General features: G+C 47.2%; 2 protein-coding genes across 3 annotated transcripts; both read right to left on the reverse strand.

Annotated features, from left to right (window-relative positions):
• Positions 1-1,717: 1,717 nt before the first annotated feature.
• TOB2 (transducer of ERBB2, 2) lies at positions 1,718-13,263 on the reverse strand. 2 transcript variants are annotated; one of them, XM_037882557.2, is made up of 2 exons: positions 12,746-13,263; positions 1,718-6,348 (listed from the first exon to the last, which is right to left on the reverse strand). In XM_037882557.2, exon 2 carries the CDS (start codon positions 6,267-6,269, stop codon positions 5,253-5,255), a length of 1,017 nt encoding a protein of 338 aa, XP_037738485.1. In that variant the 5' UTR covers positions 6,270-6,348; positions 12,746-13,263; the 3' UTR covers positions 1,718-5,252. The 2 variants fall into 2 exon arrangements, with proteins under 2 accessions (XP_037738485.1, XP_043400067.1); XM_043544132.1 differs by having other exon boundaries at positions 13,029-13,126.
• A 6,297-nt stretch (positions 13,264-19,560) lies between these two features.
• Positions 19,561-26,942, reverse strand: PHF5A (PHD finger protein 5A). The gene is made up of 4 exons (XM_007053317.4): positions 26,723-26,942; positions 24,584-24,607; positions 22,909-23,075; positions 19,561-20,286 (listed from the first exon to the last, which is right to left on the reverse strand). Exons 1-4 carry the CDS (start codon positions 26,772-26,774, stop codon positions 20,197-20,199), a joined length of 333 nt encoding a protein of 110 aa, XP_007053379.1. The 5' UTR covers positions 26,775-26,942; the 3' UTR covers positions 19,561-20,196.
• Positions 26,943-26,944: the final 2 nt, after the last annotated feature.

Here is a 26,944-nt window from a genome sequence, read left to right on the forward strand (position 1 = left end):
GGCGGACTTGCTATGGGAAGCGCTCGGAGGGGCAGAGGATGCTGAATGCTCCGAGGTCAGACCCAGGAAGGTGGGACTGGCTTCGTAGGGAGCAGTTCCAGAGCATTGCCCGGGGACTCCATGACAACAGGGGGAAAACCCCCGAACAAACCTGAGTGGCATTGCAAAGCTCCGTGCCAGGTTGCAACACCACTCACACCTGTCCCTGCCATGACAGAGAAGCAGATAGGCCAAAACTGGTACTTGCTCCATCCCCCAAGCCCTTCTACCATAACCACCCAACAATCAAAAGGCTCACCATGCCCCCCCTGAAATGTGGGTGGCCACAATTTCCATAGTGTACAGATCCCCACAATTCTTTTACCTGGCACTAATCCAATCAAGAGTTCTTAGTGAGAAACTCAGACAGTAAGATCTGTGGGGAAGAGATCCTAGCAGGAGCAGGGAACAAAGTCTCCCTTGACTCCATTCTTCCGACAGCTTTTTGAGGGAGGGCGGTAGGGAGAGGTCGCTGTGTGTGTGCCATTGCATAGGACTAACTCCACCCCTCTCTCTGGCGCAGAGGAAAGGAAGACTAAATTAATTAGGTTCTGGTAAACTCAGGTGGTGGCCAGTTTCCATTAGCCCAATTATGTACCCAACAGATTCAAGTCACCACAGTATCGTAAGTTTATGCAGCTCTTTACAAAAGAATCCACACCATATCCAGGCATCAGCTCACCTTGTCTCACTGGCTGGAAAGGAGGAACTGTTTAAACATGTTACAATCCCACATTATACTGACTCCAACTGGAACTTGAAGGGTGTGTTTGAGGTAAGCAGAATACGATTAGCTCCCTCCTGGAATCAGACTCGTACTGTTATGAGAAATGCCACAGGCTCTTCAACAATCTTACAGGGTGAGGATTTAGCCTGGGTGCTCTTCACTCATGTTTGGAGATTGTCTAGCACATTTTGGGTGCTAGACCAACCTGTTTTACTTCTCTCCAACCCAGTGTATGCTGGGGCACTCCATCTATACCACCACTTCCTGCAGCAACCCAAGTTCTTTGTTGGAGGCCTCCCAGCCCAGCGTGAGTGGGCTGGGCCTGTTCAGTTTATGAAACAAGGGAAGATTACAGCCCAGCGTGATATGGCTGCAGGCCATGTATGTACTTCTGCGCTTGTCAGTTGGGGGGAGCCTGTATTTTTGACAAACGTCAGTGTTGTGATATTGATTCACTAGGAGGAATCTTGAGTTTGAGTGGGATAAGGGGCCCCAGGGCACTGAGGGCTAGAGGCAACATAGCATTTAGTCCCCATCAGCTGTGAGAGGTGGCTCCTTTTGCTGATCTCTAGTGACCCTTGTGGCACTGATGGATTCTAGAAGATGTGGAAACCCCTTGACAGCTGCTATGGCACAGAGAGACTTCAGGAAGGCAGCCTCTGCTGCTGTATTGCACAACAGGGAGCTTTACCACCACTCCACTGGTTGAGAAGGGATACCAGAATATGGGCCACTGGGTTTATGTGGAGATGGATACCAGACTAGATGGGCCAGAGCTTGTATTCAACATAGCATCAGGTGGAAGACTGGCTGAGATGGACCAATGGTCTTTCTAGGAGGGTGTTAGCACAGTAACAATTTTGCTGTCTAACATCAGGCCAGAAAGCAGGGACTCCTTCCATGCATCCCCCCACTCCCGCTGAGGGCACAATACAACACAGGACAAGAGGCTATTATATATCATGCTTTTAATACAAACTTAAAAAAATCTGGAACAATAGAAACTGTACAGATTTGATCAACTTTTGTTTTGTTTTTAACTAAATCTCTAGACACGCCAATGTCCCGTTCCAAAATATTGCACAACATTCTGAATACAAAACTCTGATTGTATTCCTCCTTCGCTAAAGAAAAAAACAGCAACCCCCTGATCCCCCTCTCAGTAGACCCCTTCTCATAAAACAAACAGAACAAACATAGGAACCTTTTACATTAAGAAACATACATAATTCTGTCCTCTTTGTGTTCACACATTTTCTCTCTCTGTCTCCAAGATCATACAGTTGTTGATTCTCTCTTCACAAGGGGTTAGGGAGGGAGAAAGAGGAAGCTGGGGGATGGAGAAAGGAATTTTCACTGCTTTTTTTTTTTTAAAGTTTTTTTTCCTGAAAAAATATTTTTTCTCTCCTCTTAAGAAAAAATCTCAAAGAAAAAATTACATTTTTTACGTTAGAAATATACATATATTATATATACCTCTTACATTTTACAAATGTAGCAAATTATTCAATACAAACGGACATCAACAAAAAAACACAAACCCATAAAAAATAAAAGTTAAAAAAAAAAATCTCTCTTGCTCTCTTTTCCTAAGAAACCAGGTTAATTAGTGCAGGTTTTAAAAAATAAAATCGAAGCTGAACGCCTAAATCCAAGACCAGACCAAAAAAGGCCATTAGTTTAATTGTCACCAGTGCTGGAGAAACGCTTCTGAAGCACACTTTTTTTCCTTTAAGATACAAAGAGGTTGGTCCCCTCCCCTTTCCCTCCTCATCTTTGCGACACTATTTTTAAAGCAGTTACAATACGTGTAAGCAGGTTAAAGCAGCGTCAAAGCTTCACACACATAGCAGGTGGCTGGTGATGTTCCATCTCTCCCCTCCCTTCCTACGCCATTAGAGGGTGCACAATCCCACCCAGGCAGTGACTCATGGCAGCATTTTGCAGAAGGATGAGAGGGGTGGAAACAACAAAGGAAACTGGGCTGGGAAGCCAGCCGGTCCCCTGAGGTGTGGAGAGTTATTCAGTCCAGTGCAGTAGTCTGGCAGTCTACAGGACACTCAAAGGGGGGGAACTGGATGGCAGTGGTAAAGTTGGTGGGAAAAAGGATCAGCTAAACAGATCCCCAGAGTCTCATTCTAGTTTTTCCATCTTCAACCCTGCAGGTTTCACACATCATGCTAGGATAGACTGCTTAGTAGTGGATGCCCTCGTCTCCCCCCACCCAGCAGTTGGGTCACAGTCAATAAGGGGCAAGCAGCCTGTTTTGGGAAATGGTGTGTTGAGATTCAAGCCAATCAGAAGAGCGATCTTCCCATTAATGCAATAGTGAGGGGGATTTAGAAAAAAGCCCTCTACTGAGACCAGGGTGGTGTCAGTTGTGGCAGGGAAATCCCCTTAACCCAAATAAGGTTCATTCACAACATACACACAAAGACATGAGGGTTGGAGTGTCATCAACTTGGTTTTTTGGGGGTGGGGAGAAATGGGAGTTCAAAGCCTCCTTCTACCAATAGATAGTGAAGTCTTGGAAAAATAAACTGGATCTTATCCCTTAATTACAGAAATGCTCAAGGTAAGTCTCAGAAGAAGCTCCAGAGACAGGTTTAGTTAAAAATAAACATGGGAGACAGCAAAGATGGAAATGATTGTTTAAAAAAAAAAAAGAAAAAAGAATGCCCCAAAGCTAGATGTCTCTTCACTTGCTTCCTAGCCCAAGGCTGACACCCCAGGAAGCAGTCTTCCCACCTAGAGTCCCCAATCCCAGGTAGCCCTTGGGGTTCTAGGTTGTCCCATCTGGGAGGAAGAGGGATCCCCACACACCATGGAGGCAGGCTATGGAATGGCAAGATGCAGAAGCAGTCTATCAAAGGCCGCTACTGTCCTACTCCCTCCCTTACTCCAGCGTTTTCTACTTGGGGCAGGGGGAGAGAAGGGAGAAACTAGGGAGCAGCTTTAGGATTCCTAGCTCTTTGTTACTCCCAATAATGAGGAGGGGACAACTATTCATCTAGGTCCTGGAATATCAATTTCTTCTCCCCACACCATCAGTCATTTCAAAGTATTAGTCCTATTCTGCAGCGCGCCCCCTCTAGACTGTGTGTCTCTGGCTGGATCGATCAGTTAACACCAGGGGCCGAGTACAAACCTACCTGGGCATTCCCCTCTGTACTAAGTCACCTGCCCCCTCCTACCCTTCCAGAAGGAAAGCAAAAGGGGTTTGGTCACACTTTATTATATTTTTTTAATAAAAGAAAACAGGAAGTGACGTCCCTCAAGCTATCAATCAGGAAAGCAGCCTGGGCGATGCAACCCCCTGCTCTCCCCAGAAAGCTGCGCTGCCTCTTCAAAAGAAGGAAACTCTTCCCCCCACACTGAGCCAAAGGTAGCTGAGAGTAAGAGAACTCAAAACATTTGGAGACTGCTCCAAAGGAACATCAGTGGATGCCGCTTACATTGGAGGGGAAGAAAAGCATGTAAGAATGTGAGAGGCAGCATATCTAACCATGTCCCCTGAAAGAGAAGTGCAATACATAAGGACCAATACTTCCTCCCTTTAAACAGCAGTGGGTGCACCTACTGTAGTGCTTGTGTAGAACAGCAACCCTATCGAACGGACACTGGCTCCGACCAACTTGAAGAGACCAGCTCAGACAAGATCCATTGTGCAGGAGGCTGGGGGTAGGAATCATAAATGGACTCACTGGTATAACACAGTGCTGTTCTTCTCCAGCATTCACCTCTGGATGAAAGTGCAGAGAGAGAAGACTGCAGGAAGCAGCCGTTTCATAGAAGTGCTCCAACTTAACCGCCTGGCAAGGGAAAGGAGGCTGGGGGAATCTTATTCCAAAACAGAGGCTGGCATCAACTGTGGCAGTTTTGAAGGGTTTTGGATGACAAGGTCATAGCAGTCTAAAGCAGGCAGAGTAAGGGGAACTCGGTACACTCACCCAGTCTGTTTCCCGGGGGAGGAGAGGAACTGACTAATCATGGAAAGAAGCAAGCCCCCCACAGCCTTCTCTGGGAAGCATGCAGTGAAATTGTGCACCTCTAGACTGGCACTGAAAACCAAACGAATACCCCCGGCCCTCTCAGCAAGGCAGCCTAGCACCCAGGGATATAGGAATGCCCAGAACAGGCCATCTCTACACCAAAGAACAAGGTACTAAAGCCCAGCTCTGAGGAGGAAGTTGGGAGACAGGAAGATAAAGTGACCTATGTTTCCACCATTTCTGGACCAAACAAACCCATTACAGGAGTAAAAAAGTGGGTAGGAAAAAGCACGGGGATTGAGTTAAAAAACAATTCAGTGCTTCAGGAGCGCTGCCCGGCACAGCACAACGACTCCGGGGTTGTCTCTCTTTCCAAGAAGCTATATTTATAAGATTTCAAATTTTTGTATATTTCTATTTTTCATTTTTCTTCTCTCTCTCTCTTTTTTTTTTTTTAAATTCTTGTTTTCCCCAAATACTCTCCTTCCTCCTGGTCAGTTGGCCAGGACGACAGGCTGGAACGACTGGCTGGGATACTGCATGGCATTCAGGTTGTAGCTGAGTCCTTCCACAAAGGGAGACTTCTCCAGAAAGAGGCTGTTGCTGCTGCCGCTGAAGACCTGAGCCACATCAAAGCCGCTGCCGCCGCTGGTGCTAGTGCTGAACTGGGAGGCCGGCGGGATGCTGCCGCCCTGATTCTCGTTGGTGACACCCTCAAAGAAGAGGCCGCTGGCTCCGGACGATCCGCCATTGTAAACAAACTCCTTGGCATTGGGGGAGAGCTGCGACTGAGGAGCTTGACTCCCCCCGCCCCCGACGAAGTTCAGAGAATGCATAGAGAGGGAGAGGCCCTTGTGCTTCAGCAGGTTGTTGGTGGGTGACCTGGCCATTCTTTGCTGCTGCTGTTGAGCTCCTGCTCCCCCACCCCCACCCTTCTTCATCTTGGTAGAACCAAACTTTGTGGCGGCAAACGTGGCAGTGGTAAAGGTGATGGGCTGGGCAGAGCGGGGGATGAAGGTGGGGCTGGGTGACTGGCCAAAGGATGGCGATGGTGAGTTGGACAGGGAGTTGTCCTGGCTACCAATGGGGACAAACACTTGGGCATCAGGGTTGAAGCTGCTCTTGATCTCCTTGTCCAGCTCAGCTGCACTGCAGCCCTCACTGTCATCCAGATACAGGACCTTGACGGACCCTTTCTCACCAATCTGGTAGGAGACCTCAGAAGGATCGATCCAGACGCTCAGTTCTTCAGGCACATTGGCCCGCACATCCTCTACGGCCAGCCCACTCCGCTTGGCTGCCAGTTCCACCACCGGATCCACCGTTTCCCCAATGTGGACGCAGCGATAGCCAGAACCCTTCAGAGGCTTTTCTGGGTACCAGTGGCCCTCATACTTCTTCTTCAGCAGGCGTTCTAGCTCTTCACCAAACAGGTCTGCCCGCCTCCGGGGAAGCTTGTTATACAGGTACGAGATGATGAAGTTCAGAGCAACTTTGATCTCCAGATGCATACTCCCTTCACAGCAAGCAAGTCAGGGCAGTGTATTGAAAGAGACAAACAACATACACAAGATTTGGCTCCAAGCAATCCTAGAAAAGAAAGAAGAAAAACAGATGGATGAAGAGAACGTGGCAACTTTAATATTGTTGAGGCAAGCAGCTTAGTATATTTAAAAAGGATTAGACATTTCTACAAATAGCATTTGCAATGACACTTCCTAGAATAAAAGCTACATAAATGTGATCAATCCTTATGCTACATGACATAAATGGATTGCTAGAGGAGGTCAGGAAGAAATTCTGCCCTACTAAATGGAATGAGTACTACGTTGAACTGTGTGTACACGATGCCGTTTTCTCAAGTTATCCAACACTGATCACCAATGGAGACAGGATACCAAACTAACCAGACAAACAGGTTTTTTTGGTACAGTGGTTAATATGTATTTTAATACATCTCTTTTTGCTTCAACTCTTATGTATTTCCTTTCACCTCATGTGCCTCTGATTTAAAAAAATTACATCAAGGCAGAATCACAAGAGTCTTTCCACATCCTGAGTTGAGATCAACTCCTTAACTCTGTATGGCAACACCAGCCTCTCTGCTGAGGAACAGCAACAACACTCAGTTGGAAGGCAGTGGCTGCTGGTGGTTTTTGGAGATTTGCACTCTCTGGTCCTGCTGGCTCAAGGATGAGAGAGTGGAGGTGAGCGTATGATGATAGTGAGGCACTAACTGCCTGCCCAGTTTTACTATCTCCTCGAAGTGGACAGTTCATCTGACATTCAGATACTCACCTGCCCCGACAGAGGATTTGTCTAGCTAAATCAAGCTAAAAAGCTTCATGTCTCAGTTTAATCCAGATCAATAAATAGTGTGGGGTGTGCACACTACATACATTGCTGGACACCTGTCGTGCATAGTTCCCTGCCCTGTTATTATTCCAGCAGAATAAGGGTGTATGGGGAGTACTGTAGGCCCACACAACTTAACTCACTTGCCAAAACAGAACTAATCCTCCTTCCCTCCCTGATGAGGTCATTACTGAAAGCATGAAAACCCACGAAAGCAGAGTGTGAAACCACAACACTAACTCTCCAACGTAGACAGATTAATGAACAGAGTCTTTTTCCAGGTACCAACACACTCTCTAGGTGGGTCATTTCCTCAAAGAAAAGAGATGGGAGGGAAAGGACAGAGAATCTTACAGACTTTTTAAAAAAGAAGCATACCACTATCAACTCCTGCTCCATTCAGCAGGGAAGCGGCACATCCAGTTTTTAATTGATAGCTTAGTCAGAGGCAAGTCAGCTCTCCACTACCCTGGGCTCTGCTCAAACAAACATGCACACACCACATTCATCCACGTTGGCAAAATAGGCTTAAGGGGCGCTCTCAAGCCTTCAGCCCAAGCATTTAGGTTGCAGGCCAAATGGATTTCTCTCTTTTTTTTGGTGTGGAGCCCAGAGTTAAGTAAGCCAGCATTCCCCTGCAGAACTAGAAACCTAGACTACTCTGGTCTAGATCAAGAGAAGCAGAAAGGGAAACTGATTAGGGCTAGTTTACCTGTCTTGGTTGAGTGGATGGCAGGGAGTAAATATGCAGCATTAATGGTGACATGCACAATTTGTTTTTAAATGAAGACGGAGTTATGACAAAAATGACAGTACAAATTCTAAATTAAAAAGATATTATATTGGTAACTTGTGTTCAGGGAGGTTTATATCCAGGAGTACAACAACAGGCAGCTGGAGCTGTAAATACCTCAAAATCAGCTAGCAGAAGAAACTACAAAGTTCTAGAAATAAACCCCTTCAGGTTTAGCCTCTCGTGGAAGTAAGTGAGTAGAGGCAGTGAGTGACTGCTGAGAGTCGAAAAGGCACCTCCAGCCTTTGGAGCTTGGATTTCAGGAGTTACTGGACCATGAGAAGTTCTGTCAAGTCACTGGGAACTAAGTTAAAATAAAACAGAAACATGCCAAGAAGAACTGAACAAAGCAGCTTTCTGAAAGGCCAACTAGGACAGGTCATTCTCAGGGTGGAGTGTAGGTGGGACTCAGTAGCTTGGGTTGGAGGCTTTAAATGATTTTCAGAGGAAAGGAGAATCAGTGGGCCTGCGGAATACATGCTGAAATGATCACAGAGGCCTAATCAGCCCATGTTATGCCAAGTAGACTGCATAAAACCAACGTCTGTTACTATGACCTAAAAAAAAAAAAAAAAAAAAGCATCTAGCCTGGTTCACTGGAATCCTAGCAAGATTGGATGTTAGTAGGATGACACCTCTGGGTCACAATTCTGATCCAGATCAGTGCATTAGAGACCAAAAGTTAAGTGGGGTGATAAGAAAATCTTGGTTTTCAAATTTCAACAACTGTTGTATTCAAGAGAGTTCCAAAAAAGAGAGACAATGACAGTATAAAAATACAAGCAACCTGAAAAGCTGTACTCAAGGTCCCTTTAACAGAACAAGGACAGGAGGTAATAAAGAGTTTTCTTGAAAAGAGAATCGATATAGTGATCTTTAACAGAAATTGCCAACAGCCTTAGCGGTCCCTAGCAACCGCAGGCAAACTGGAACTGACAGATGGGATCAATCAGTGGTCCATTTAGTCTAGTATTACTTCTCTGACAGTGACCAGCACCAGATGTTTTAGAAGAAGGTAAGGGGGGAGGGAAAAAAAATCCAAACACTCTAGGGACTTGATTTATTATCATCCCCAAAACAGCACAAAGCCTCAGTGCTTCTCAGCAGTCCTGCATCTTCACCAACAAATCAGCACAGTACTTCCGTGGGAGGCAAGGAGGAGGAGTAAAATGCAGCGACCAATTTCAGTATCAAGCTTGCAGAGAGGAGTTATAAAAATGGAGTACTTTTTCTTTTTTTTAAAATGGAGAATACTCGGAGTGTGGCGTCTGTGGCTTCAATTTAAAAAAAGCAATTAACCAAACAACAGCAGGCACCAAGACAGCTACATACAACAGGCCTTGGCAGCTGCCTTCAAATGTAAGAGAGGGTTCCAAATGAGCAACAGTCACCATTTATTCCCCACATTGTTAACACAATAAAATGTATTCCATTAGGATCCCTTAATCCCAGGATTGCCAATACAAGAACCCGTATGGCGGAGCTGATTACTAGTTTTAAACTATAAAATAGTTGCAGCTGAATCTGCACATCTGCAGTGAAAAAATATATTTTCTTTTACACACCTAGGGAGCTTTTGGGAGGGGTGGGGGAGAAGCAAAGGTCTTGAAGCTGATGACCAAGGTAGAAAGTGTCATAGCATGTTTTGCAAATAAGGTCAGTCACAGGAAAATGTATATATTTCCCCCATCTGCATATATTTGCTGGACAAATATTTTATTGTGGAAGGAAGACTGGGGGAGGAGGGCAAGAAAAAAAAAAGAAAAGAAAAGAGGATGAATGTTTCATCACATAGGTTATGTTGCAGAAATGCAGGAGCTCTGGAGATCAACCCTCTCTCTCTTTCTGTTTTAACAGAGCACAGATTTTAAAGAAAATGGGCAAAATGACTGTACACATTAGACGAGAGTGCACACTTTAAACATCCCCATTCCTCCCGGTTATGAAGACATTAGGAAGTGACCTTGTAAGACAAGTTTCAATCTGAAACACGATCTATTTTTTAAAACCCATAAAGAGCAATTATCCCTCTGAAAACAGGTCTGTGATTCTGCCCCCTCATTAAGTGCACACAGTGACATTTCAAAGGGCTTAAAAAAAAAAAATAAAAAAATCAAGGCCAGGATGATAGTATATAACCTTCTATGTTACTTTGCAGGCCACACCCTACCAAAACAACAGCCTTGTCTCTAACCATCCTCACTCACCGCCACCCACAGACTGTGAGAGGCAACCCAATTATTTTCTATCTTTAAACTATTTTAAGGCACATAACATAACCTCCAAAATAGAGAGAGAGAGAGAGAAATATTTTTAAACACTCAGCCACCCCTGCAGACTGTGTGCATGGGGAGGAATGGGCCCTATGGACACACATTCTAGACATCAAGATAGTAGATTTTTGCTATCTCCTCTTCCCCTTATAAACACTATCAAAACCACTGTCCTGTGTGTGTGTGGTGATAGTGGGTGTTGAACAGAGGACACGCCCCTCCCAAGCCGCATCGTATGCAAAATACACATACATTCCTCTCTCAGCTGGGAGTCCAGCTCCCCCCACCCCCCTTTAGGCACAGCAGCCAAGGCTTATAGAGGATGATGCATTTCCAATAATCCAGCCAAGGAAATTTCTACAAATCCTCGGAGTCCGCCTCCCCCACCTTACTATATCTAACACACAGGATCCTGGGAGTTGCAGTCCTTCACCCTCCACTTCTCCAGTCCCTCATCTGAGCCGAGGCGAGTGACCTACTTTGTCCCTGAACTACATTTCCCAAAATGCCTTTCGCCAACCCTGGCCAAAGAACCCGCGCCTGCTCAGAGGAGCAGTGTAGAAAATTTTCCATGGCACATGCGCTCTTAGTGCTCTCAACCCTCCCAGCCAATTGCCCAATGCAAGAAACACACCCCATGTACCGTGTCATCGGGAATTGCTGGGTATTTTTAGGGGTCTAAGCGAGCTCTTGCCTTTCGGGTGGGGGGAGGGCTATTTACCCTTCACCTTCCCATACACACCCGGAAGCCCCCCACAGGTATTAGCAAACATCCCCTTGGTTGGGGGCTAGGAGTGAGACTCCGAAGTGGGGTACTGGAGAGCTCTTTGATGGTATTATGACAATTGCCTTTAAAGACTTAAGGCCACACCTGTACCCCCACCCCCACCCAAAAAAAAGCCACCCAGCTTACTCCCTTCTTCCCACATTGTCTCCTAACACCCTTTACTTATGTATCCCTGTCCCACAGTAAGGGTGACCAGAGGTCCTAATATCAGGGGTTTTGTCTTGTACAGGCAACTATACACTCTCCTCCCCCCTAACCCGCAAAAAGAGTGTCCTGATTTTTCACACCTGCAATCCGGTCACTACCCACAGCTGCCTCGCTGTTGGGGGGAAGAGATCAGCCACCAAATCAATAGATCCCAAACAAGGCCCCAGGAAGAGGCCTGCAACTGGGTGGCAGGGAGGAGGAGAGACACACGGGGTGATTCCCCCCGAAGCAAGGACATTTCTCTGCTTCAAAATGTATTCGGGAAGGGGGTGCGTGGAAGAAGGGAAACCCTAATAACCCTCCCTGGGGGAAGGGTGCTTGGGCCTCGCCTGACCTTTACTTCTGCCGAGGATATAGCAAATGACCCCTCTTGTTCTCCTGGGGAGAAGGGGGCCCAGGCCAGAGACCTGGCTTTGTTACAGCCTTCCAGACTAGACACTAGCCCCCATCGCCCTGAGCGTACAGATCTTTCGGCCTGGTCCTTTGTTGGGGACTCCCCCCCGCAGCATAAACATCCTTAGTCCCTCTTAGAGTTGGGCGAAGAGGGAACAGATCGGACCCCATATCCCCAGCCCCAACAATAGGGGATCCTCCCCCACAGATTCTCCTCAAAGGGAAAAGAAATGATTCAACCCGCTAAGGGCACTGGGATTTTATTTCTCTGTCTTATCTCTCCCCCCCCCCCCAATCTTCCCGGTCCGCGGTGGAAGGGCCGTTCCTGCGCTAGGCCACCCTCCGTTGGCCTTCAGGACCCCGTCCCAGGCCGGGGAGGGGGGCGACAGAGCGTCAAACAGCAGCGTCGCTTGGCCAGACCACACTGCCTGTGGTCAGCAGTGCTGAAGGAAGCGAGCCCCGCCAGGGAGCAGCCCCCTCCCCCCATCCAGCCCCCTCATTGCTCCCTTTTGGCCAAGGGCAGCTGCTTCCACAAAGGGGGAGCGGACCCAGCCTCCGCCCCCCCCCCCCAGTTCTTTTTCAGCTATCAAATAGGTGCCCTGTCCCCAGCCCCAAACCGCAGGCTCGTTTTTCTTTAGGGGCTGTCTCTGGACCTTTCATTTTTAAATCCCCTCGTCAGAAGAATAACAAAAGCCAGAACAAAATGGTGAACTCGGCGTCACAAGCCAAAGGACGGTCACCCCCCCCCACCCCATTGCAAATAAAGATCCCACCTCCCCCAAGAAGCCACCAGCACCAGAAACGCTTTAAAGGATGAAAACGACGGGGACGGGGGGGAGGCCACCAAAGCCGATGTCCTACGAATGGGGAGCCCCCCCCTCGCAAGCCAAGGCCAGATTTTCCCCCAGCCGCCCCGCATGCTGCAGAGTGGGAAGGGGCAGGGTGGAAACTGAGGCAGGGGGGGTTTCTCCTCGGGGAGCCGCCGCTCGCGGCTCCGATGGAGGCTGAGCGCAGCGAGGGGCAGGCGAGCCAGCCGCAGTCAGGCAGCGGGGCTGGGGGAAGAGACGGGTCCTAGTCCGGGGGGGGGGGTGTCAAACAGCAGGTGTAGGGGGGGGAGGAAGGGCCGCTCTGTGCCCCCCCACCCCCCCGATCGTCAGGGAGCGCCCCAGCCCCACTTACTTCGTCCTCGGCTGCAACGCAGGCGGGCGGGCGGCTCCTTTCTCCTGCCAGGGGTGGGTGTTGCTGGAGGGTTTCTCGGGAGGTTTCTTTTGCCCTCTCTCTTTTTTACGGGGTGCGGTTGGGGTGGGTGGGTGACTCCCCCCCCTGCTATGGCCTGGGTGGGAGGGGTTGTTTGGGGCGCCCCCTGGCTAGTTTTTTTTTCCCCCCCCTCCTCTCCCTCGGCTGGGATCCGGAGCCTCCCTCGCCCTGGCCCAAAGTGAGCAAAGTAAATGAAAAGTTTCACCCTTAGCAACCCTGCGCAAGGATCTCCTCTTCCACACCCAGCGTGACGCGTCCTGCAAAGGACAAGGGGGTGGGGGAGAAGAGAGAGCCGGAACTACTTCCCCAAACCCTCGCTGGAAATTAACCCTTTTGTCCATGCTCATCCCCGGCCCTTAGCCGCCGCGCGCCTTCTCCGGGAGGGAGTCGCTGCGCGGATCGCCCCGGGGCTGTAATCTGTGTGTGTGTGTGTGTGTGACCTTTTCTCTCCCCTGCTCCAGGTTGTGACTTCCCTAAAGGTTGGAGCTCCCCCCCCGCTTTCCCTGTCGTGGTCTGTTCATGGTGGATCACTTCTGGCTAGGCAGCTATGCGATAGGACAGAGCTGCAAACCAGGGGCAGCTGCGCTGGCTGTTTTTGCAGCTTGTGTAGTGGTTTGTCACGCTGTGGCGTATGCACTGGTTTAACAGAGAGGAGAAAGGGGCACGGAGGGATTTGGAAGGGATCAGATAGCCAGGCTGGATTGACCTGAGATTTCCCCAAGCTTCTTATCGCTTCAGGACTTGGGACAGAGCAAGAGCATCAAAAGGGAGGGAAAAACCGATAAGATTTTTCTTTTATCCCACATGCATCATTGATCTGACGTCTCCCAACAGCAGCTACAGCGAATGGCGTTAATGGGGTTTGTGTGTGTTTTAAAGGGCGGCTAATCATCGTAGACATCCATCTCTTTGATGGAGAGCGAGGACCCGCTTCAAAAATGACCTCAAACCAGAAGAAAGGCTCTTTGAACAAACGCATTCCCACTCCGAAAGAAACGAGTAAAACCCAGGATACACTCTCAGCATCAACTCTGTTCAATGAAAAGGGTAAAAAACAACCCTCCTTTCAAAGGTGGTTGACAGAAATCCCCCAGCCTGATCGTTCCACAGGCTGCTGCTGTGCAGAAAAGAAAAGAAAAGCTAAGCTCTCCCAGCAGCGGAGAGAAGATAGATGCGTTACAATGCTTTCCCCCACGCTGCTCCATAGAAACCCCATTATCCAGTCGCCTCCTGAGCCTGCCGCAGCCGATCTCCCCACGCGTCCCGGGGCTGCTGAGCGGCTCGCTGAGGAGTGGGACACGCGTGGGTGCGCACCGGCTGTTTGGGCAGGCAGGCGGGGCGAGCGGAGGGCGCCCCCACGCTCATGAGGGGGCGTAGGAGCGGTGGGTGACACATCGAGGCGAGACCAATGCAGGCTGCACGAGCAGCACCGCCCCACGCGCGTTTGCATGTGTGTGCGCACACCCCCCTCGCCCAGACCCAGTGTGATCATCATCGCCCCCCCCCCGGGGGAGACCCCCGCAGCGTGCCCGAGTTGACTGGCGTTCGCCGCGGCGCGTAGCCCGCGCCAGCGCGTGTTCGGATCGGGAGCGAGGGAGGGTGGGTCTGCAACGCGCCGCCACTTCCCCTCGCTTCGTTTCACAGCGCTGTTCGCACTGAGGCAAAGGCCTGCAGCCAGCAGCCTCATTGGCGCAGCGTTACACCTCACGCTATGGCAGCAGCTCCCCCCGCCCGGCCCCGCGAGCCAGGGATGTGACTTTAACTGTCCCCTGGGACGCATTTCCCTCCTCTCAGCCTCTGATTGCAACGCCCAGCTCAGGGACTATTTTTTCCCCAACGCGCTTGCGCATTGACTTCATCATCACCAGTTCAGGCGCAGGCATTGACACACTACGAGCAACCTGCAAGGTGCACGAGCAGAGACTGTGCTAAAAATAACAGCGGCGTGTTAGCAACAGCCTCCCCATTGGCTGGCAAGGTTAGGAGGAGCCTCCGGATTGGTCTGTTGCGTCAACCAGTCAGCTGAAGGGGGCGTGTGCGGGCAGGGCCGCCTCAACCGCGGAGCAGAGGCTGCTGGGAGTTGTAGTTTTCTATTCAAAGGTTCTAGGAGGCCTTACAATGGGGCCTTGTGTGTCCAAGCCCTGCTTTGTGGAGATGAACAGCTAGATATTGTTTTAAGGTTTTATCTAGGTCAAGTAGGCAGGGCTCACCTTAAGCGTAAGCAAGATAAACGATTACCTAAGACTGTGGTAGACTCTGTAGCTCATGGCCCAAGTCCCAGCCTAGGGAAGAAGGCAGTGCAGAGCTTGGTAAAACTATCATCTACTAGTCGTACTATGACATACCATATATTTACCCTTTTCAAAATGGGTTAGACACTGAGAAGAGGCTCTGCAGTGACACTAGCGAGCATCAGCACAAGGGCTTGTTCTTCATGTAGTGAAAGAAATATTTTTCTGAAAATTATAGTAAAATAAATACATAAAATTCTAAGAGTTCATGGTCCTGCTGCTTCCAGGTTGAAGCCAATCATCAGCTGGGGTCAGGCAGGTATATTCTCCACAACAACACTGCACAATAAGGCACATTATAGAGGATTTGATGCATTCCTCAGCCGCAGTGCTATTTACATGCATTTATAGGGTGCCAATGGCTATTGCACTGGCCCCACTTTCAATGTTTTAAACTGGGAACTGTTCTCAATTCCAAATAACAAGAACAAATACACAACAAGCTCCTGCAGGCCCCTAACTTTAAGCACTGAGAACAGGAAAAAATACAGCCAGTTGCCTAGCTAAGGGTATGTCTACAATAAAATAAAACACCCGCAGCTGGCTGGGGTCAGCTGACTTGAGCTTGCAGTGTAGGGTCTGAGAACCCAGGCTTCAGCCCAAGCCCAAATGTCTACACTGCAATTTTACAACCCCAGAGCCCGAGTCCCGTAAGCCCAAGTCAACTAACCCAGGCTAGTCATGGGTGCATTATTGAAATATAGACATACCTTTAGCACCCAGGATTCCAGAGATCACAGGCAGGAAAAAATCTGAATAAAAACATGTCTTGCAAAGTGTTCTAGATGCGTCTATGTAAGATACATTCTTGGAGGAATAAACTCCAGAAATGTGAACCACTACTGAAAATGCCCTGCTCCCACCTTCTGCAAGCTTCACCTTCAGGACAGTTGGGTTCAGAGTGAACAACAGCTCTGGTTCAGAGTGAACACAAGTGGATGATAAGTCAGAGAGACAGAGAGAGCGAGCGAGCATGCACCAGTCTTTTAGATCATTAACCACCAGCATCACCATTGGCAGAGAAAAGGTAATTGACTAGATTGACCAAGGGTCTGGCCCAATGACTCTGTTCACATTTTCCTTTGATCCTAAAGAACCCGCCAGAAAAGGCAGCATATTAGATTCATATGTAACCTCATTATCAGATCCTCTTAACTTGTGGAGTTACACTTATTTTTGAATCTTCCTAGAGCTTCAGACTACAGAAGACTATAAAACCTTTTGAAACAGTTGTAATTCTTTCAGGTTAAATTGCTCTCCACAATGGCTATTGCAAAAAAATATTCATCCCCAACCCTGCTTTCATGCAGGTACTCTGTGTTCGCCAGGATCTCTCTATGGATCCTTTACACTTCACTCCCTTTTCCTCACAACCCCTCTCCCTCCAGCCACCATCTCTGTAGTCAAGGAAGACTGAATGAACTCAGTCAAGAGTATCTTGAAAAATCTGTTGTGGCAGTCATTGTTGGATATCACACTGCAGTAGGCACGGCTACTCATTCTTCTCCCCTCCCCCCGAAAAAGATCTGGAGCATATGTGGTTTGGTTTTGTTTTTTGGGGGGACAGGTTGAAAATGGGTGGCCATTGGGAAAATTATGAAACCTATAATGAACAAAATATCTCCATTACTTTTAGTTTAAGAGCAATTCAATTAAAAGAGTGCATTAAGAATTTAAATATTCCATTGCTTTGCTTCAAACAAAATCATCCTGTCAGCCATGCATCAGGAAATGAAACTGACCAGCCTAGGTTCAATATCATTAATAAAAAAGCCAATTACATTTCTGAAATTGTTTTAGTTTTAATAAGGTGTTAATAATAGCACATAAGGACTCTTAAAATATTTCTCTCTTGACTATGTCCCTTTAATTATCCAGAGGTGAATACACACAGAGAGAGAAAGAGAGAGTGGAATTCTGTCCTAAGGATCCATTTATGCATTCTTGACCACTTGGCTATCACGACAAAGGAGAACTACTGAATCAGACACACACACAAGAGGGAAGGAATCTCCAGGTTGCCAGAACAAAGCTAGTTTTGCTAGGTTGTTTAATGCCAAGGAAGGTCAGTCAGGGTATAATTGGGCATAATTAGCACTTCCGTGCACAGGAACATTCTTTACTTTCAAGTCACATGACACTTAACTCAAAGGAAATGAGAAATTCTTTCCTGCCTTAGAAATGAAAACATTTGCTAATTTGAACATGTCAACAAAAAGTTCCCACCAAGCACCATAAAGAACAAAAACATGGCTGCTCCTATAAGTAAAATTTCAGATAGTAAGATCTGATCCCTGTAGCCAACACTCAGAGACAGAGCACATGAATAGAATCCAGACATTTGCCAACATCCAATTTTTAAAGAAGGCAACATTTCAGGTTCAGGGGGTCAAGCAGGGGACCAAATGATTCAAGGAACTGGGGCTGGGTTTTAGAGCCATTTACCTGTCCAATATGACCCTGTCTCATCTTATTTGTAACCAAAAGTTACGACACCTTTCTGGTAACTGATATGAAATGAGGTGACATTGTGCACATGGAGGGGAGTGGGGGGAAAGAGGACTCAGGGTATGGGTCCACATCCCAGAACACTATAAACACCTCGTTAGCATTGTGAGCAGAGAGGCTAAGTATTAAATAGGCCAGGAACTCTCCAGTTTTTTTTTAGTGTGGACATTGTAAATACAGGGATTTTCTTGCAGAAACCTCCTCTTCCATTTACAGATGCATAGCATCCCTGTAGTAATTACAGCAATGACATATGTGGAAAAGGAATACCAGACATGCATATTTAGCTTCCTTTAATTCAGTTTAGCCGCATACCTCCTAGTTGTTCAACCACTATAATGAGTGCCACTATAAGACCACACTGCTCTCTGCACCGACCATCCCACAGATCAGTTTGGGAACCTCTGAATTAGGCCATTTGAGACTGAACTACTTTCTAAAGTCCTGCCAGAGGCCCCTCCAGGGCAGGGCTGCGGCACAACAGGAGGGCAGCGTGTGGGGGAAGCTTGTACTGCCGGTGCCCTTGCTGAACCGGTTCTGGGCTTAAATTAAGGACTTTGGTCTTCACAGCTGCCAAGGCAAGCACTTTCTACTTATTTAAATGAGTTTTAATGATTGTTTTTTAAAGACCCTGCAATTAACCTCACAGTTCTTATCACACAGAATCTCTCTGTTTCAGAGAGCTCGTCTTTTCTAGGGTCTTCTAGGGTCCGTGTCTGGTGATTAGAAACTAATGAACACCAGACAAGTAACCACATAAGAAAGACTGAATCTTCACTGCAGTGCTACCCTACTGTATCTCTTGCTCTGCTTCACAAGGGCCTTATCTACACTAGCAGTTTTAGGGCAATCTCCCACCCTTGCGGTAGCAGCATAGGAGAGGCACTCGCACTGACCGAGGCTACACACTAGTGGCAGTAGAAGTCTTCTCCAAAGTTGCCTGTGTAGACAAGGCCAAGGAGAAAAACAACCCTCTGCCTCCACTCAACCAATGGATGAGAAACTCTACATAAGGCAGTTTAACTCTTTCACAGCTAACAGAACATGGAGCTATATACCCAGTAATCAAAGTTCTTAAGCTATAAGCCCTTGATTCCCTACAGCAATAGCAAGCCTGGGAGTGATGAGGAAACAGCATGCACAGCTGTATGGGGGAAAAGGAAGGGATATTCCTCGTCTCTCTATAGCGATCCCTGCCTGGATGATACTTCTAGTTATGCCAACAGGCTCAGACATGAATACTGCATCCCAAACTACATCTTTGTTGGGACCCTAGACCACAAGTGGGAATTCTACTGTACCCCAAATCCAGTTTAGTTTCTCGCTGCCCCGCCTGCTCACAAAAGCAGCTCCTTAAAAGTTAACACATGATTTGCAAGCTCCTAGTCAGTAGGGAAGGGGAAGGAGGTGTGTACAACGCGTACATGATCTGTATTTCCTTCCCCAGATCTGTGCTGAGCAGCCTGGGAGTCCACAGCCTCTGCTGATGTTCAGCAAACAAGCAGGCTCTAGTTTTCAGTATATGGCTATTAGTCTGGAATAGAATAGCTGGTTTCCAGCTACAGCACAGAAGGCTCTAAATTCCTGCAGCAGGGATAGAGTCAACCACTTCAGGAGGTTTTTAGAAAGGGATTGGATGTTTACATGGTGAAACAACATCCAGACACATTAGCAAAGGCAAGGGTTACACAAAGCGAGCCACACTCTGCTTCAGGACATAAAATTATCAATGACTGGGGTGAGAAAGCAAGCAGCGGTCCTTCCCCAAAGCATCTCACAGAGAGGTCAGTGTAGCCATGACAGGCCACTGTGAGAGAACAGACGGCTCATTGTTCATTTCTAGTTTGGCAACTCCTAAGTTCTTAGTGTCTCAATCACCTGACAAAAGGAAACTCCGGGAGGACTACGGGTGGGATGAACTAGAGAGAAACCCTTCTGTTAGAAAAAGGAAAAAAACTTTATTGGTGTACATTTTGCAGAGATAGTTACAGAAAGGGCCTTCGGTTAATCAGTTGAAGAAAACATAGGGACATGTAATGGTTGTGCTCATATGAAAAGGGCATCAGCCATGAGCATGCTAGCCTCCCTGCATAACAATACATAGAGAGTTTCAGTGGGTCGGCAGTCTGAACTCATTCTTCAGACTTTGGGGGTGTGGCCAGGGGAGAAGACTTCTTATCAACGGAGAGGGAGTGCACGGAAAGGAGAACTGCAGGTGACCCCCCAATTCCAGAAAGGGGACAAGACGTGTAAAAGCAGTGCTACACCTTGATAGGAGAGCAGATCCCTTTAGAATGTAAGTGCTTGCCCACCAGGCATTTTGCAGAGCTGTGTGGCAGACACTAGCCACGCTTGAGAGAAGGCAAGAATCAGTAGCCTACTTTTGCCATCTGCAGTACTCAGCTATCAGGTTCCAATCCCCAGTCAATTTTGTTTCTTCTTCCACCCCTCACACATAATATAACTTGTAAGACTTTAGAGAAGATTAATTGGTTCTCAATAACAGTGAAGTCCAGAGATGCCTTAAGACCCTTTCCCCAACCCTGCAGCGGGCATAGCAGCACCAAGGGTGGATCACCTCTTCTTGAAGCCGTACTTCTTGCGCTCGTAAAAGAGATCTGTCTTGGAACTGCCCAGATTGACGATCTTAGGGCAGCCATCCCTCTGGAAACATACAGAGAGAAGAGGACACAGTTAGAGCTACGGCAAGCAGAACAGTCCAGTTATGTAGGCCCAAGTAGGGTATGAAGAGTGACCACTATCTTCCACTCCAGAAAACACCTCCTGGAAACACCCATGCAGGCAAACTTCCCTTCTACTCCATTGGCTCCAGCCACCAAAACTGAGGAAGTGGAGGGGAGGAGGGAAGCCTTGTTAACACTAACTAGGGCCTTCTCTTCTTCAGGGGAGCATGGAGAACAGTTTGAATAACATAATCAGTTTAATGAAAGAGATGTACAGTGCCCCAAGACTGGATCCTTCTAAGCTAGGATACACATGACTTATGGGGGCAAGGGGAACAACCTTTCCCCATACTGAGGCAAGAGGAACCTATTTCCATTAGGTGTCAACAAGTATTCCTTGTGCCCTCAGTTCCCACAGCCAAAGCAACTCCCAGATACCCCACACTTTAGACACATCAGAATAGAACTTGATTCACTGTAAAGGTCACATGGTCATTTTGCAGGTGCAGGGGTACTCATAGCAAGCGTATGTAAGAAGGCCTCCATATCCCAGTCCACCAGCTGGAGGGAAAGCCAGACATGAGAGGAGCAGGTTAGGGAGAATAAATCAAGGGTGCAGCTGTGAGTTATGGGAGACGGAAAAATTTAAATACAAATAATGGGAGATGGACATGTGCATGTGCACGCCAGAGAACGTTTGCCCATGGGTCACTCAGCCTGGCATCTGTGCGCCTCAAGGGCAAAATGCTATTGCTGGAGTTGGCAGCTGCGCTGTGCTGAGGGGCCCAGTGGGCACTGGAACATGTGTCCCTGGTTGTTGTGTAAGCCTGAGTGGATTAGATGAGAAAGCCTTTGGGCAGATGTCATCCACTGCAGAGACCACACCCAAGCTGCGGCACCAACACTTGCTGTTATGGGGGAGGAAAGAAGAGATGAGATGGGCAGGATGGTAGAGATAGAAGAGGGGAAAAAATTAAATAAGTCTCTCCTTTCCCTACCCACCACACCCACATATATGCCTACACCAACCAGCCTCTAGCTCTTGTCTTGTGGTTTCACTTTGAACCTCCTAGGTGGGACCCTTCCAAACCTTTCCTCCCACAATTCAGAGCATCTGTGATAAACCTGGCAGCTTCATTACAGGCTTCCGTTCATTCCTCCACTCCCTCAAAAGGATTTGGCACATGCGCATACCTCTAGCCCCAAGAAAGAAACCCTCCCTGCAACCCACAGCTCTCTAGGATGACATGGCATGACCTGTAGCCCCAAATGGGGCATGAGTGGAACCAGCGTCCCCCATGAAACAGGACCCAGGCACCTTTGCCCCTTTACATGGAGGATATTCCCTCCAGCCCATTTCATCCATTTTTTGCCTTCTTGCTTCACATTCTAATGGAAATACATTCCTCCTGACTCTGTCTGGGGCTGAATGTAGAGCATTTGGGAAAGCAAGATTAACTCATCTGACTAAACTAAGGGAGTGTTAAAGCTTCAGACACTGAGCTCTGTCTGTAGAAGCAGTAATGTGGTCCTGATCATTTGTGTTCATTTAAAAAACCCTCTCAAGACACATTTCCACAGGAAATGCGTGTCCACCTTCAGTCACTTCATTCCATCTCTTTAAGTTCCACCTGCCGTTTCATTTGGAGGTGGTATTCTTCACATCCTGCTCTAACTGCGTGTAGTGCTGCTGTACATGGTTATACTGCCATATTTCACCTCAAAGGTGGCTGTGTTTCTTTATGCAGAGATCACTCTCACCCCACTGTCATTAAGCACTATAGGATCCTGCTACAGAAACATAATGGAACAGGACCACTGGAAAGAGGCCACTTCTAGGTTGGAATATGTTCGCCAACAGTACATAAAACCCCACAGCAGTGAAAAATTCATATCCAAATAAAATGGGAAAGGGAGTTTTAGGTCTGTAGAGTGCAATTACCTGACTTGGAATTTGATCAGGACACCAGAGTCATAACCCATATTCTTATAAAACCCCCCATGGGATTTTAACGGCTACAAGTGGCCCATGACTTTTGTTTTCCATCTAATCGAGAGGAAAACACCAGCAGTACTGGATGTCCTACAGCACCACGCGCTCACAGGGCCATTGATTCAGTGTTGACTGGAGTAGTCACATGCTTTTGCAGCATCTGAGCATTTCTAAGCTAGTGGCCCGACCCTGATAAAGCTTAGCTTGTGAGACCTAGTAAGGTAACATCTTAAGTGGTAACGCTACAGGCAATGGGTGGATGAAGTGAACCACATACGTGTGGTTTGTAAGGTATTTTCCAATCCTTTGGGATGAAAGGCACGAGAGAAATATCACAGGGCTTATTTGTAGATCTCACAGCATTTTACAAAGGTGGGTAAGCATCACTATCCCCAGATGCATGGAAGAGAGGTGTAAGTGACTTCCTCGTGGTGACATAGCAAGCTAGTGGCAGCGTTGGTACTAGAGCTCAGGTGTGCCAAGTCACAGCTCCATGCTCATTACACAAGACCACGGCTGCCTTTAAAGATAAGCATGACTGTTAAATAAAGACCACATCTGTTCAACAAGAGACAGAAAGACAACCTTGAGGCACTGCATCCAACTTACATCCTTCTCCTGGATGGTGCACTCCTTGCAGTAATAGGCATCAGAGACTCCTGGACCTCCACAGATCACACAGCGCCCTTGGTACGACCCATAGTTACACTCATCACATATGCGCACAAGTGTGCAGGGTCGCACATATGAGTCACAGATCACGCATTTACCATCACCTACAAATAGAGCACAGTACTCAGCTAAAGAATTTCCTTCTCCACCATTCCCACAGAGAGGGGATAGCTCCCTACCCAAACAACTCCCCTATACACCCTAAAATAGTGGGACTGAGCTGGGAAATTCCATCTCGCTGATATATGAAAGCCATTTTACTTCTCTGAAGTGAATGAGCAAGTAGAAGAGCCAGTATCTTTCAAAACTTCATTTTCAATTCTTTTTGCTTTGCAATCAGAATCACAGATGAGGGCCAATGCTCTGATCAGCCAACATTTTACAAAACTCTTCATTACATCATCCCACCACTGTGTCGTTAAACTTTTTGACAAAATTTAGCACTTGTGAAAAGTTGCTGAACTGACAGCACTAGACAGCCTCTAACAACAGGACAGGTAGAACATGGGCAGCAGCAGTGCAAGCTTCTCACACACCACTACATAAACATGAGACTGAAGTATGACCTCCAAAGGATGAAAGGGGAGGTTCAGTCTTCATTACCTATTTGATCCTTGACTTCTGAGAAGGCCAAAAAGAGGGTGAATTTGTGTAGACAGCCACAACAATTTCTGTGACGTGGAAACCTCACAAAGAATTGAGTAAAACCTAACAACTCATTTCACATAGGCCATATAGCCATCAGATGCCAGTGACAGTCTGTAGTGTCCTGGACTATACCCAAATCAATGACCTAGAGCTGAAAAGGGTATATGAAGCCTGAGTCATCTAATCCCTACCCCAACTAAAGATTCTTATCTCTGTAGCGATGAGGCTTCAACTACTTCCTGTGGAATCTATTCCACCGGCCATATACTCTTAAAATGCTTCCCTAATGTCAGACTAAACTTCTCCCTCCTTTGCTCCTTTTCCCACTATTTTCTGAGACACAGGCTAACACCCTTATTTCATTTATACTGTGCCCATGAAAGGACTGATCATACCCTCTCATTCTCCCACGCTGCCTCTTTTATAGTAGGAGAAGAATGTATTTAGTTCTGTGTCTCTTCACATGTCCTAGTTTCAGATAATTTTTGCTGTGTATTTCCCACACTCAGGATTATGACTTGAGCCTTTATCAAATTGTGCAATAGGCATTTTTGGAAAATGGATTTTTTCCTCTTTTAAATTACCAAGTTATCTTTTTCCAATACAAGTGGATCATGATGAACTGATCCGTACAAACCCAGTTCCCTAAACTCTGGCCACAAACCTGTTTTTTTATCCACAGGTAGGACCCTTTCCCTGTACCTTTTCCATGACACATACCATAATACTCTGTGCCTGTATGGCATCTCCCACAGAAGCCTCTCAAAGTGCTTTCCACATATTCATCAACTTAACCTCACAACACCCACGTGGGTTTTCCCATTTCAAAAAGAGTGATTTGTCCAAGCTTACACAAAAAAATCAGTGGCACAACTGGAAACAAAATCCAGGCTAAATCCCAGCTGTGTACTCTAACCACATGACAATGCTCTCACAAAACACCCCATGCAGATGTTATACTTACATTTTTCACACAGTCTTCCAATAGCTACAATAAGTAAAGCAGAAAAAAGAATTATTTTTGACAGAGAGACTTTTGGTTTAAATAAAACTTTTGTTTTAAATAGGAGAACTCCGATTTAGAAATGAATTAATGTTTTTTTTTTTAAATCTGTTCAAAATCTAAACTAATTTAACAAAATACAACGGCAGCCTTAACATAGCAAATACATACATTTTAATAGTAAACAGTAAGCATCCTTCTGGACATACATTTGCCAAGACCAGAGTTTAGAGTTCAATGTTTCCCATGCAGCATTCAATGGCACCACTCACACTTCCAGCACAGTGCGGCATTCACTACGCTGCTTCAGTATTAGCAACAGCAAGGAAATAATAGAGCCCTATACACAGGCCATGGCAGAAATTTTCCATTGCATTAATGGGAGCTGGATGAGGTTTTGAGAGAGGAAATTATTTTCAAATATTTTGTTTAAGTCTATGTTTGGTTCTGAAGGCTACTAGCATATTCAGGTTATGTTCAGGATGTAATTTGAATTAATTGAAAAAAGTATTACCATTTGTCTATAAGATTTCAAAACAATATTAAATAAATAATACCGGAGATGAATGTATGCAGTGTTCTTGTAACAGTATCCATATTGTTCCCAGGATATTAGAGAGACAAGGTGGGTGAGGTAATGTCTTTTACTGGACCAACTTCTGCTGGTGAGAGCTCTTCTCCTTAAGCGGAGCTCTGAAGCGCAAAAGCCTCTCTCTCTAACCAACAGAATTTGGTCCAAAAAAAGATCTCTCACCCACTTTGTCTCACTAATAGATGACTACAGTAAGTATCAAGCTATAGAGAGTTGTAATGCCCCAGTGACCACCACAGCAAAGACTCAGTCACCAGTGAACAGATAGATACCCACCAGGCTGGAAGAGTAGGTCTCAGCTAGAGTTAGGCCTCTCACCATAAAGGTACAGTTCTACTCTGAAAAGTGATTCTTTGAAAACAGCACCCAGGTTTCCATGTTTCCCTTGTCTCAGTGAGAACAGTTCAAATTTGCACTTGCAAGCAAATTATTTTTTTTTCTGAGCCAGCCAGCTCTGGATCCAAGAATCAAGCTAGTCTCTTTCTCTCTCATGCCCCATCACCACTATATAGATTTAGCAAGCCAACTTCTGTCCTCAGTTACATCTACCGCACAGTTAACTGAGGGCAGAACTTGGCCCTACAACTGGAAAGAAATCAGCAGTTGTGATAATGAGAAAACCAAAATACTCTCCCACTTGTTCTCTTGGCTGTGTTGGCACTGCCAGGATAATAGGAGTAAAAAACAAAGATATTTGGTCACTAAAGTGAGCAACTATGACTGCTTAAGCATACAAACTAGACTGTTGAGTACATAGATATTATATACATTTTTCTAATAACTGAGGTGCAATTAAAAGTATTTAAAACCAACAGGGCAGTTTAAACTCCATCTGGCCACTTAAGAGGCAGCAAATGTAAAAAACAATCTACAAAGATAGAATTACAATAATAGACCCTTATGTTCTTTGTAGGTCACAAGTTGGCAGCCACACACAGCAAAGTGTTAGGTTATATGGGAACACAGCATGCATGCAGGAGCACACAGGTGAGGCACAAGGCCAAGAGCCCTAGGCTACCTGGAGAAGGGCAGGTGACTGGGGTAAATGGGAGGACAAGGCTATTTCTGAAAAGTGTTTTGGATGCGTTTTTGTGGCAGCCACCCGAACGTTAGTAACAACCCCCAGCACTGACAGGGCACCTCCCAGGCGGAAAGCACTTCATAAAGCGGGGAGGGGAGCAAGAAACATTCCTCCCAGGCTTACACAGCCAGTCTGTCGCAAAGCCAGAAACAGGACTTGGGTCCCTCTGACTCCCAGACCCGTCTTGGTACCACACTGCCAACGTGCCCCTCCCACTCCCAACTGGTGCCCCGGGCCCCTCTCCCCGGCACTGGTGCCCCGCGCTGCTCACGTGCCCGCCGCCAAAGTGCCCTTCCCCCCCTGCTGGGATAGGGTGCGTGGCGCGCTCCGCCCCTCCCCACGCGGGGGCCGCGGTGACCCTGGACAGTCTTGGGATCCCCCGCCCCACGGACGCGGCGGAGCGGGAACCAGGGCATCCGGCTCTCACCCACTCCCGCCTGCTTGCGGCAGAAGATCAGGTCCGGATGATGTTTGGCCATTTCTCACCACCGCGCGGGTCGCGTCGTGCGGGCGACGTTGAGCCCTTTCACCCTTGACCTCTCACCCCCAGGTCCTGGCAGGATCTACGTGATCTTCTCCCACAAAGCTGCCAGAGCTTCCCAATGACAAACGCTAAATCACTCCACAGCCTCGTCCATAAAGCACCCAT

This window comes from Chelonia mydas, chromosome 1 (genome assembly GCF_015237465.2).
Source record: "Chelonia mydas isolate rCheMyd1 chromosome 1, rCheMyd1.pri.v2, whole genome shotgun sequence".
NCBI lineage: Eukaryota > Metazoa > Chordata > Testudines > Cheloniidae > Chelonia > Chelonia mydas.